This window comes from Lepus europaeus, chromosome 7, assembly GCF_033115175.1.
Source record: "Lepus europaeus isolate LE1 chromosome 7, mLepTim1.pri, whole genome shotgun sequence".
Taxonomy (NCBI): Eukaryota; Metazoa; Chordata; class Mammalia; order Lagomorpha; family Leporidae; genus Lepus; species Lepus europaeus.
In genome coordinates this window covers 67,277,753-67,290,465 of record NC_084833.1, presented here as the reverse complement: position 1 = coordinate 67,290,465, position 12,713 = coordinate 67,277,753, and the positions used below count along the sequence as shown (strand labels likewise).

The window sequence follows — 12,713 nt, the reverse complement described above, 5'->3', positions numbered from 1 at the left end:
GATGCAGGCTTCTCAAATCGCTTCTTCACAGCTAGGTCAAAGCCCGCCTCCCTGAGGTGGTTATTTTAACAAGGAAAATAGCACACAAAAGGGGTATCTAGCTTTTTTTTTTTTTTTTTTTTTTTTTTTTTTTTTTGACAGGCAGAGTGGACAGTGTGAGAGAGAGACAGAAAGGTCTTCCTTTTCCGTAGGTTCACGGCGCTGATCCGAAGCCAGGAGCCAGGTGCTTCTCCTGGTCTCCCATGCCGGTGCAGGGCCCAAGCACTTGGGCCATCCTCCACTGCCTTCCCGGGCCACAGCAGAGAGCTGGCCTGGAAGAGGAGTAACCGGGACAGAATCCGGCGCCCCGACTGGGACTAGAACCCAGGGTGCCGGTGCCACAGGCGGAGGATTAGCCTATTGAGCCCTGGCGCGGGGTACCTAGCTTTTTGCGTCACTGGTCGTACTTGGCACTCCTAGCAGGTGGCCTGTGGTGGCTAACCATACCGGCCACCCTACCTCCTGGAACTTCACTTTCCTAGCTCTAGGAGGGGTGTTGCTGATTCCCCTTCCCCTCCCTAGTTCAGTCTTGATGGTACCCCTGGGACCGCACGGGAGCCCGAAGCTCAGAAAAGGGCAAGGTCGGCTCCGCATCTCACCTGGCCGGGCAAACCCTCCTGCGCTTAGCCTCCCCACCCCGGGGCGGGGCCAGGGGCACTTCCGCTAGCCCGTTAGCCGCAGGTGGTAGGCTGAGCGGCGCCGGGCTAGCTGCGGGACGGAGATGACGAGCCTGCGCTCGGCGCCCGGGTCCCCGGCGTCCACGTCCCGGGCGCCCCCGCCCGTGACCGACAGGCAGCACGTGAGTGCGCGGGAGGGCGGGGGCCGCGCGTGTCCCGCGCCGCCGCGTCTCCCTCTGCGGCGCTCCGGGGTCTTCCGCTGGCCCCTGTCTCCCCGGGGCTGCCTTTGGCTTTGGGCGCGCTGCGTTCCCTCTGCTCTGGCGGGGCTCTGTCGTCTCTCCTTGGCCATCTCCGCCCCAGCTCTGGCCGCTGCGCTTTTGCGCCTCTGTGCCGGATCCTGCTCCGGCTGTGCGCGGCCTCTCCTCTTGGCACTTTTTCTTGCTTGGCCGCCTTTATTCATCGTTCTCGTCACACTGTCTTTATTTTAGTGCCTCTCTGGCACTCCGCCGTCTGCCCTCAGGCTTGGTGAAGTTCATGGCTTTTCTTTGAACCTACCTCTTCCTGCCGGCCCTGGCCAGAGGATCATCCACGCCCACCCCGCGCCCCAAACCCCTCCATCCTCAGGCTGGCCCTGCCCTGGGTTGGATCCTGAGGCTTCCTGCTCACCTCCTCCCTGGGCTTGGGCGAGGGGGGAGGGTCGACAAAGGCTGGGTGTGCTGTAGGAGCAGAAAATTCTAATTCTCTTTTGGCTACATCTTTGCTTTTTTATTTTTTTAAAGATTTATTTGTTGGCCGGCGCCGCGGCTCAATAGGCTAATCCTCCGCCTTGCGGCGCCGGCACCCCGGGTTCTAGTCCCCGTCGGGGCGCCAGATTCTGTCCCGGTTGCCCCTCTTCCAGGCCAGCTCTCTGCTGTGGCCCGGGAAGGCAGTGGAGGATGGCCCAAGTGCTTGGGCCCTGCACCCCATGGGAAACCAGGAGAAGCACCTGGCTCCTGGCCTCGGATCAGCACAGTGCACCGGCCGCAGCGGCCATTGGAGGGTGAACCAACGGCAAAGGAAGACCTTTCTCTCTGTCTCTCTCTCACTGTCCACTCTGCCTGTCAAAAAAAAAAAATTGTTTATTTGAGAGGCAGAGTTACAGTCAGAGAAGTCTTTCATCCACTTGTTCACTCCCCTGATAGCCCCAACGTCAGGAGTTGGGACAATGGAAGCCAGGAGTTTCTTCCGGGTCTCCCACAAGGGTGCAGGGCTCCAGGCACTTGGGCCATCTTCCACTGCTTTCCCAGGAGCATTAGCTGGCGTCCATATGGGATACCTGTGCCATAGGCGGAGGCTTAATCTACCAGGCCACAGCGCAGACCCCTGGTTCCGCCATCTTGAAGACTTGGGAGGAAAAGCAGACCCAGCTATAAGGAACGTTTGGCTCTTTCCACTAGGGCAACAGTAATGGCATTTTTGTTGGCGAGTGACAAAGCCATCTTCTTTTTAAAAATGTATTTATTTGAAAGGCAGAGTTGAGAGAGATCTTCCATTTGCTAGTTCACTCCCTAAATGGCCATAACCAGCAGGTCAGATCCAGGAACCTGGAACTCCCACGTAGGTGCTGGGGCCCAATTGCTCTCCCAGGTGCACTAGCAAGAAGCTGGATCAAAAGATCCCCGTGCCTGGAAGCAGTAGGACTCACCTGAGCTCTGATAAGATAGAGGATACTGGCATAGCAAGCAGCATATTAACCCGCTATGCCCAATGGTGGCCCCTGACAGAGCCACCTGCTGAGTGCTTAGATAGGTGCTCAGTAAGTGCCTGAATGAATTACTAGGCAAAGGTAATATCGGGACCCAGTGCTCAGTGCCAGGTAGGGCAAGGTTGCCCTTTATCAGAGGACCGTGTGCTCCATTCAAGTCCGCAGTGTGCTGCTCAGCTCAGTAATAGGTAACGGTGACATAATGGAGAGCCAAGAACAGTCCCTCCCTTGAGGAAACAACAGTCTAATTTGCAAGGGGGCCCAGCCTGCTTTGATGAGGGAGGTGGAGGGAGCAGCAGGTGGTTGAATTGCTAGGTCTTGTAAATTTTGGAAGGGAATGAAGAGTTTTCTAGGCATTTAATGCAGGGAGTGATGGTATCAGATTCAGAAAAGGTACTGTGGTTTCAGAATGGAGAGCAGGTAAAGCTGTTGCCTGTAGTGTTGGCCTCCCATATGGGCTCCGGGTCCAGTCCTGGCTGCTCTACTTCCGATCCAGCTCTCTGCTATGGCCTGGGAAAGCAGTAGAAGATGGCCCAAGTCCTTGGACCCCTGCACCCACATGGGAGACCTGGAAGAAGCTCCTGGCTCCTGGTTTCGGATCAGTGCAGCTCTGGCCATTGCAGCTATCTGGGGAGTGAACCAGCAGATGGAAGACTAATCTCTCTCTTTGCCTCTGCCTTTCTGTAACTCTTTCAAATAAATAAATAAATATTAAAAAAAAAAAAAAGAGAGAGAGAGAGAGAGACTTATTTGAAAAGCAAAGTTACAGGGCAGAAGATCTTTCATCTGTTGATTCACTTCCCAAATAGCTGCAGTGGCCAAGGCTCGGCCAGGCCGAAGCCAGGAGCTTCTTCCAGGTCTTCCATGTGGGTGCAGAGCCCAAGCACTTGGGCTATCTTTTGCTGCTTTTCCAGGCCATTATCAGAGAGCTGTATCAGAAGTGGAGCAGCTGGGTCTCTAACCAGCACCCATATGGGATGCTTAACCTACTACGCCACTACACTAGCCATGACTTTCTTTCTTTCTTTTTTTTTTTTTTTTAAGATTTGTTTATTTATTTGAAAGAGTTACACAAAGAGAGGAGAGACAGAGAAAGAGAGAGAGATCTTCCATCGCTGGTTCACTCCCCAATTGGCTGCAACAGCCAGAGCTACGCTGATCCAAAGCCAGGAGCCAGGAGCTTCTTCCAGGTCTCCCACAAGGGTATAGGGGCCCAAGGACTTGGGCCATCTTCTATTGCTTTCCCAGGCCATAGCAGAGATCTGGATCAGAAGAGGAGCAGCCAGGACTTGAACCGGCGCCCATATGGGATGCTGGCACTGCAGGTGGCAGCTTTACCCTCTATGCCACAGCGCTGGCCTCTCTTTTTTTTTTTTAAATTTATTTATTTGTTTGAAAAGTAGAGTTATAGAGAGGGAGAGATCTTCCATCCACTGATTCACTCCGCAGATGGCTGCAGTGGGTAGAGCTGGGCCAGTCAGAAGCCAGGAGCTTCTTCCAGGTCTCTCAGATGGGTGCAGGGGCCTTTGGGCCATCCTCCTCTGCTTTCCCAGGCACACTAGCAGGGAGCTGGATCTGAAGTGGAGCAGCCAGAACTCAAACTGGTATCCAAATGGGATGCCAGCGTTACAAGCCATGGCTTTAACCCACTGTGCCACAGTGTGGTTCCCAGGAAGCTAGTTCTTGAAGCATCTGGAAATTAGCTTCAGAAAGGACATTGAAGTGATTGGATTCATTACACTTTCAGGGCTGGAGGGATTTAGAGTTCTCTTGGTCTATTTTGCCTTCTCTTCATCTCCCTGTTTCACAGATGACTGAGCTTAAGCCCAAAGCAGACAAGTGAACTGCCCTAGGCACATAGCTAGTTACTGGCAGCAGTGGGTTTGGGGAGGGCTGCGGTGGGGCGCACATTGCTGTATTAGAGTCAGACCATTGGGAACTTGACCCCAGCTCTTCCTCATCATTTCTGAGCTGTGTCATTCTTATCTCTGTGCTTTCCTCACCTGTGTCATATGGGGACCTTAACAGGGCCTGTGAGCTGTCCGTGGCACAGGAGTATTGAGGACACATTGGTTCCTTCAAGGGTTAACATGCAACCTCCCATTTAACTGCTTGCTTTACAGAAGTGCCCTCGTGGTTAACCAAGCAGCCCTGCCGAGGGGCCTTGAGGTTTATGGGAGAAAGCGGGGAAAGTAGATCCTGGGCTTACTTTTCTCAGCTGTGTTGTTTGGCGGCTGTCAAGCTCCTGTCCTCAGCCTTCTCTCTGTCCCCTGAGAGGAGCTGCTGCCATGGCAACTCCGTCCTCTGCAGTGTGCCTGCCTGTGTGCCTTCAGTATTTTCATCTTGGGGTTAGAGCTCATAGGCCAGTTGAGAATGAGGTCTCACTTCAGACAGACTGGAGGATGGTCCTGAACCCTGGTCCCATCCCTGGCTGTTCGCTGACTTGCGGCAGAATCTCCAGGTCAGAGATGCAGCCTGAATTCTACACATCCTCTGCAGTGGCAGCCATCACCCCCCTCCCCCAGGACACTTCTGAGCCTTCAGCACACAAAAAGAGCTGTCTGCCTCCTGCCTTTGAGTCTTCCCTCTTACCACCCACATAATCAAGCTGCTTGCCTCCCTGTCTCCCCTGTGAGCTCCATGTATTCAGGGTCCCATTCACCTGTTTAGCTCAAGACTTGCGTGTAATAGGCCTGAGCCTATTAATAGGTTCTTCGTACATTTTGTTGAATGAGTCACTCAGGAAAACAAGAGTGGAAGTATGTATTGATCTTATTTATTTGAAAGGCAGAGAGACAGGAAGAGATTTCCTATCAACTGTTTCACTTCCCAGATGCCCACAGCATCTGGGGCAGGGCCAGGCTGATGCAGGAGTCTGACTTCAATCTGAGTTGTCCTTGTGGGTGGCAGGGACCTAAGCATGTGAGCTATCACCTGCTGCCACTTAGGGTGCATATTGGCAGAAAGCTGGAATCAAGAGTGGAGATGGGGCTCAAACCTAGGCATTCCTATATGAGATGTCGGCATCCCAAGTGGCATCTTGCCTGCTGCACCAGACGCCTGCCCACAGTGGAGGTATTTGAAGGTTGAAGGTAATTATGTAATGACCAGGAGCTCAAACTGTGGAGTCAAAGGGCCAAGTTCAAGTCCTGACAACCGTACTTAGTAGCTGATGGATCCTGGGCATGCTATGTCACTTTCTTTAGCTTTCGTTTTTGTCCTCCATAAAATGGGGATGTATTACATTCTTTGTAGGAGTGAGGATTGAATCAGATAATGTATTTAAAACACTGCACATGGATTGTGGTGCAGTGATTTAAGCCACTTCCTACAACTCTAACATACCATGTCAGAGTGCTGATTCAAGTCCTGGCTGCTCTGATTCCAATCCAGCTCCCTGCTGGTGTACCTGGGAAGGCAGCAAAAGATGGCTCAAGTACATGAACCCCTGCCACCCAGGTGGGGACACCCGGATGGAATTCCAGGCGGCTGGCTTCCATGTGGCCCAGCCCCAACTGTTGTGGCCATTTGGGAGTGGACCAGTGGATGGAAGATCTCTTTCTGTCTATCTCTCTGTAACTCTGCCTTTCAAATAAATAAAAATCTTTTGGGCCAGCATTGTGGAGTAGTGGATTCAGCTGCCACCTGCAGTGCCAGCATCCCATATGGGTGCTGGTTTGAGTTCTGGTTGTTCCACTTCTGATTCCACACCCTGCTAATTGGCCTGGGAAAGTAGTGGAATATGGCTCAAGTACTTGGGCCCTTACACTCACTTCAGAGACCTGGATGGAGTTTCCAGCTCCTGGCTTCAGGTTGGCCAAGACTTGTGTTGTGGCCATTTAGGGAGTGAAACAGCAGATGGAAGATCTCTCTGTCTTTGTAACTGATTTTCATTATATTTTTTCTTTACTTTTTAGTTTCTGCATTTCAAGTAAATAAATAAATATTTTTTTAAAATAAGAAGAAAAATCTTAAATTAAAAAAAATCAACTAGCGCACAGTTACTGGCCTGTGAGGGCAGGAACTGTGAGCTGGTTGTTCAGCACTGTATCCCAGGCAAGATAATAGGCAAGGGGGCCAGTGCTGTGGAGTAGCGGGTAAAGCCACCTGAAGTTACGGCATCCCATATGGGCACCAGTTCAAGTCCTGGCTGCTCCACTTCTGATCCAGCTTTCTGCTATGGCCTGGGAAAGCAGTAAAGGATGGCCCAAGTCCTTGGGCCCTTGTACCCATGTAGGAGACCCGGAAGAAGCTCCTGGCTCCTGATTTCGGATTGGTGCAGCTCCAGCCATTGTGACCATCTGGAGAGTGAACCAGCGGATGGAAGACTTCTCAACCTCTCTCCCTGTCTCTTCCTCTAACTCTGCCTTTCAAATAAGTAAATAAATCTTAAAAAAAAAAAATAGGACAAATAAACATGTAGGTATCTTATTTAATAGGTGAATACATGATCAGGATAGCCAGTGTTCACTTCCTGTGTCACACTCATTGTATGGTCTTCTGTGTTTGTGCTGAGTCTTTGTGGCTGCACTTAGTGCTCCCCAAATGCTGTCTCTCAGTCTGTTTCTGTGAGCCCCTCCCCCTGGCCAAGGGCATCTCCTGGCTGTCACCATGTCAGTCTCACTTGTATCTGTAGTGTGGAGCCCAGGGTCTGGCACAAAACCTGTTGAATAGCTGACATTTTCAGTGTTTTTGAAGCTAGAGTTATTGCCTTTTTCACCACCAAAGACATTCTTATTATTTAAGCCCCAGGGACTCCTATCTTGTAGACATATTCTTAAAAAATCCATTGAAAGGGCCAGCGCTGCGGCTAAATAGGCTAATCCTCCGCCTTGCGGTGCCAGCACACCAGGTTCTAGTCCCAGTCGGGGCACCGGATTCTGTCCCGGTTGCTCCTCTTCCAGGCCAGCTCTCTGCTGTGGCCCGGGAATGCAGTGGAGGATGGCCCAAGTCCTTGGGCCCTGCACCCCATGGGAGACCAGGAGAAGCACCTGGCTCCTGGCTTCGGATCAGCGCGGTGCGCCGGCTGCAGTGCGCTGGCCCCTGCGGCCATTGGAGGGTGAACCAACGGCAAAGGAAGACCTTTCTCTCTATCTCTCTCTCACTGTCCACTCTGCCTGTCAAAAATAAAAAAATAAAAAAAAATCTATTGAAAACAAACTTTTATGCATTCATTTATTTGAGAGACAGAGACACAAACAGAGCAGGAGAGAGTATTCCTGTTGGGTGGTTCAGTCCCCAAAAGCCCACAATAGCTGCAGCAGGGCTAGGCTATAACTGGGAGCTAGAAACTCAGTCTAGCCCTCCCACAGGGGTGGCAGGTACTCAACTACTGGAGCTATAACCTGTTGCCTCTCAGAGTATGCATTAACAGGAAGGTAGAATACAGAGCAGAGCCAGAACTCAAAGTCAGGAACTCCAATAGGGCCTGCAGAATTGCCAACTGGTGTCTTAACCTGTACGCCAAACACCCACCCCAAATTCCAGGTTTTAATGAACCAACAGCATGTCAGCTGCTAATCAGAAGTTTTTTTTTTTTTTTTTTTTTTTTTTTTTTTTAAGGTTTATTTATTTATTAGAGTGACAGAGGGACACACACACACACAGAGTTAGAGATCTCCATCTGCTGGTTCATTACCCAAATGGCTGCAACAGCCAGGGCTGGGCCAGGCTGAAGCCAGGAGCCAGGAATTCCATCCTGGTCTCACACATGGGTGGCAGGGGCCCAAATTGTTGGACCATCTTCTGCTGTTTTCCCAGGTGTATTAATAGGAAGTTGGATCTGAAGTGCAATACTGGGTCTCAAATTGCTGCTCTGATTTGGGATGCCAGTGTTTCAAGCAGTGGCTTAGCCTGCATGCCACAATGCCAGCACCCAATCAGAACTTCTGATCATATGAGATAGAATTTTTGCCCTCAACTTCCATCACAGCATGTAGACACACCATACCCAAGAGATGTTTCCTGAATGAATAATGTGTATAGTTTCTTTAGTTTTCCTGAAATTTTAAAATGCCTTTCCCCAATTTTTTTTAATTTTGATTTTTTTAAAGATTATTTATTTATTTGAAAGAGTTACACAGAGAGAAGGAGAGGCAGACAGAGAGAGGTCTTCCATCTGCTGGTTCACTCCCCAATTGGCTGCAACGGCCGGAGCTGAGCCGATCCAAAGCCAGGAGCCAGGAGCTTCTTCTAGGTCTCCCACGTGGGTGCAGGGGCTCAAGGACTTGGGCCATCTTCTACTGCTTTCCGAGGCCATAGCAGAAAGCTGGATCGGAAGAGGAGCAGCCAGGACTTGAACCGGCGTCCATATGGGATGCTGGCACTGTAAGTGGTGGCTTTACCCACTACACCATAGTGCCGTCCCCTTTATTTTCAATTTTATTTGAAAGAAGGTGGATTAGCCAAGACTCAAATTGGCGCTCATATGGGATGCGAGTGTCACAGGTGACAGCTTAACCTGCTACACCAAAATACCAGCCCCTATCTTATTTATTTAAAAAGAAGAGTTACAGGGAGAGAGAGAGAGAGAGGGCTCATCCATCTGCTGGTTCACTCCCCAAATGACTGCCATGACTGAAGCTGGGCCAGGTTGAAGCCAGGAACCTGGAACTACACCTAGGCCTGCTACATGGGTGGCAGAGGTTCAAGTACCTGAGGAGTCATCTGCTGCCTCCTGGGGTGTGCACTGGCAAGAAGCTGTAATTGGAAGTGGAGCCAGGCACTCCCGTGGGATGCAAGCATCACAACCACTGTTCCAGTCTCCTCTTCCTTTTATTTCTGTATTCATTTTTTTTTTAAATTTTGACAGAGTGGCCGGCGCCGTGGCTCAACAGGCTAATCCTCCGCCTTGCGGCGCCGGCACACCGGGTTCTAGTCCCGGTCAGGGCACCGATCCTGTCCCGGTTGCCCCGCTTCCAGGCCAGCTCTCTGCTGTGGCCCGGGAGTGCAGTGGAGGATGGCCCAAGTGCTTGGGCCCTGCACCCCACGGGAGACCAGGAGAAGCACCTGGCTCCTGCCATCGGAACAGCGCGGTGCGCCGGCCGCAGCGCGCTACCGCGGCGGCCATTGGAGGGTGAACCAACGGCAAAAGGAAGACCTTTCTCTCTGTCTCTCTCTCTCACTGTCCACTCTGCCTGTCAAAAATAAAAAAAAAAAAAAATTTAAAAAAAATAAATAAATAAAAAAAAAATTTTGACAGAGTGGATAGTGAGAGAGAGAGAGAGACAGAGAGAAAGGTCTTCCTTTGCCGTTGGTTCACCCTCCAATGGCCGCCACGGCCGGCGTGCTGCGGCTGGTGCACCACGCTGATCCGAAGCCAGGAGCCAGGTGCTTCTCCTGGTCTCCTGTGGGGTACAGGGCCCAAGTACTTGGGCCATCCTCCACTGCACTCCCTGGCTACAGCAGAGAGCTGGCCTGGAAGAGGGGCAACCGGGACAGAATCCGGCGCCCTAACTGGGACTAGAACCTGGTGTGCCGGCACTGCAGGCGGAGGATTAGCCTAGTGAGCCATGGCGCTGGCATCCCCCTTCCTTTTAAATGTATGTTAGAGGTGAGTATCACAGGTTGAAAATGCCTGAGGCTGGGAAAATGGCTTGCCAAGGCTACAGACTTTGGAAGTGTTATTGTTGGGACTTCTATAGCAATATCTACTACTAACATTCTATGACATAATGAGAGATTTAAAAGTATCAGGTATTCTTGTTTCAAACTGAAATCTTTCCCTCCTTAAATGCTCACTTCTCTGGAGTTAGCATAGATACAACCCTGCTGAGTAAGATGGGCCTTCCAAGCGTTGAAGCTAATCATTGAGGTTCTCTTGAGTTACAGCCTGGGTTCTTTGGATGAAAAGAAGTCAGGCGCTCCCTGGAGGTGGCGCTGTTGCTTCATTCTGCCTCTTGTGCCCCCAGATAATTAAAGTTGTGGAGCTGAACGTCGGGGGTCAGTTTTACACCACCACTCTGGACACCCTACGAAAATTCCCAGACTCGAAGCTGGCAGAGATGTTCTCCGGCGCCAACCTCGCCTGCAGGGATGCGAAGGGCTGCTTCTTCATTGATCGTCCTGGCACCTATTTCGGAGCTATCCTCGAGTACCTGCGCAGCGGGCAGCTGCCCACGCAGCACCTCCCCGAGGTGTACCGGGAGGCTCAGTTCTATGGAATCAAGCCTTTGGTCAAGCTCCTGGAAGACACACCACAGATCTTTGGTGAGCAGGTGGCTCGGAGGCAATTTCTGCTGCAAGTGCCCGGCTACAGCGAGAACCTGGAGCTCCTGGTTCGCCTGGCCCGCGCAAGGGCTGTGGCGCAGCGTCATTCGAGGGTCATGGTGTGTGTGATGCCGTCTGAACAGCATTCAGCGAAGTGTCCGGAGCGCCCGCGTACTGAGGAGGACACGATTGTCATGCACACGCCTGGGATGCTAGAAACGGATGTGCGTGACCTCATGGACTGTGTGAAGATGGACCTTCAGAACCAGGGGTACAGAGTAACCTTCTCGGGCCCCTACACGAATTCACTCTTCTCCACTTCCTCTTCCCGCTTTGCCCCAGCCTGTGCTTGCTCCTTTAAATTCACCTTCACGTGGTGGTGATTCCTGGGGCTCAGACTGTTTTGCTACAGGCTGCGGTGGGGCTTATAGAATTAAAAGTTGCATTTTCCTTTAATTTCTTTTTTTTTGGACAGGCAGAGTAGATAGTGAGTGAGAGAGAGACAGAGAGAAAGGTCTTCCTTTTTGCCATTGGTTCACCCTCCAATGGCCGCTGCGGCTGATGCATCGTGCTGATCCGAAGCCAGGAGCCAGGTGCTTCTCCTGGTCTCCCATGCGGGTGCAGGGCCCAAGGACTTGGGCCATCCTCCACTGCCTTCCCAGGCCATAGCAGAGAGCTGGCCTGGAAGAGGGGCAACCGGGTTAGAATCCAGTGCCCAGAACCTGGTGTGCCGGCGCCACAAGGCGGAGGATTAGCCTGTTAAGCCACGGCCCCGGCCATTCCTTTAATTTCAAAAACAAACATTGAACAGCTTGCGTGGTTGGCTTATAGCTTTCTTCTCAAATTTTTTGTTTTGTTTTTTTCAATATTTTGTTTCTTTATTTATTTGAGATACAGAGTTACAGTCAGAGAGAGGGAGAGGCAGAGAGAAAGGTCTTCCATCTGCTGGTTCACTCCCCAAATGCCACAATGGCTGGAGCTGGGCCAGTCCGAAGCCAGGAGCCAGGAGCTTCTTATGGGTCTGCCACATGGGTGCAGGGGCCCAAGGACCTGGGCTTTCCCAGGCCATAGCAGAGAGCTGGATCCGAAGTGGAGCAGCTGGACTTGAACTGGCAGGCATATTGGATGTTGGCACTGCAGGCATCATCTTTCCCACTACACCACAGCGCCGGCCCTGGGACACAGGACTTAACAGTACCCAAATTCAGAAGCCCCTATGTAAATGCATGATTTGGCAACCGTATTGTGTGCCTACCAATTTTCCCACACTTCAGTTTTCCTTTGAGGTATCTCTTCTTGTGGTGATAGATGCAAGAATAACCTTCCACTAAGACAAGGCCATATGTAGCCGAAGGATTCTGGCTTTGCCCCAATGGCATAACCATAGTCTTTATCAGTCACTTCAGAAACTATTGTTTCTGAACAGTAAATCTTTAAAAAAAGATTTTATGTATTATTTATTTGAGAGGTAGAGTTACAGAGATAGGAGAGACAGAGAGAAAGGTCTTCCATGCACTGGTTCACTCCCTAAATGGCCCCAATGGCTGGAGCTGAGGCCATCTAAAGCCAGGAGCCAGATTCTTCCTGGTCTCCCATGTGGGTGCAGGGGCCCAAGGACTTGGGCCATCTTCCACTGATTTCCCAGGCCATAGCAGAGAGCTGGATTGGAAATGGAGCATCTGGGGCTCAGACTGGCACCCATATGGGATGCTGGCACTGGAGGTTTACTCCAGTTTACTCGCTATGCCATAACACCAGCCCCAATAAATAAAATTTGAACAACATCAAAAAAACTTCTGGAACTTTTCCCTTTATGATATTTTCACATTTCTCTCTCTCTCTCTTTTAATATTTATTGGTGTGTGTGTGTGTGTGTGCTGTAGTACAGCAGGTGAAAGCCCTGGCCTGCAGTGCTGGCATCCCATATGGGTGCTAGTTTGAGTCCCAGCTGCTCTACTTCCAGTCCAGCTCCCTGCTCATGTGCCTGGGAAAGCCTCAGAAGATGGCCCAAGTGTGTGTACCCCTGCACCCACGTGGGAGACCTGGAAGTGGCTCCTGGCTCTTGGCTTCAGATCATCGCAGCTCCAGCCGTTGTGGCCATTTGG

General features: G+C 51.4%; 1 protein-coding gene across 1 annotated transcript; it reads left to right on the top strand.

The window, feature by feature from the left end:
• Positions 1-760: 760 nt before the first annotated feature.
• KCTD14 (potassium channel tetramerization domain containing 14) lies at positions 761-12,314 on the top strand. Its single transcript, XM_062197570.1, has 2 exons — positions 761-838; positions 10,311-12,314. The coding sequence occupies exons 1-2, from the start codon at positions 761-763 to the stop codon at positions 10,989-10,991; spliced, it is 759 nt and encodes a 252-aa protein (XP_062053554.1). The 3' UTR covers positions 10,992-12,314.
• The last annotated feature ends 399 nt before the right edge of the window (positions 12,315-12,713 follow it).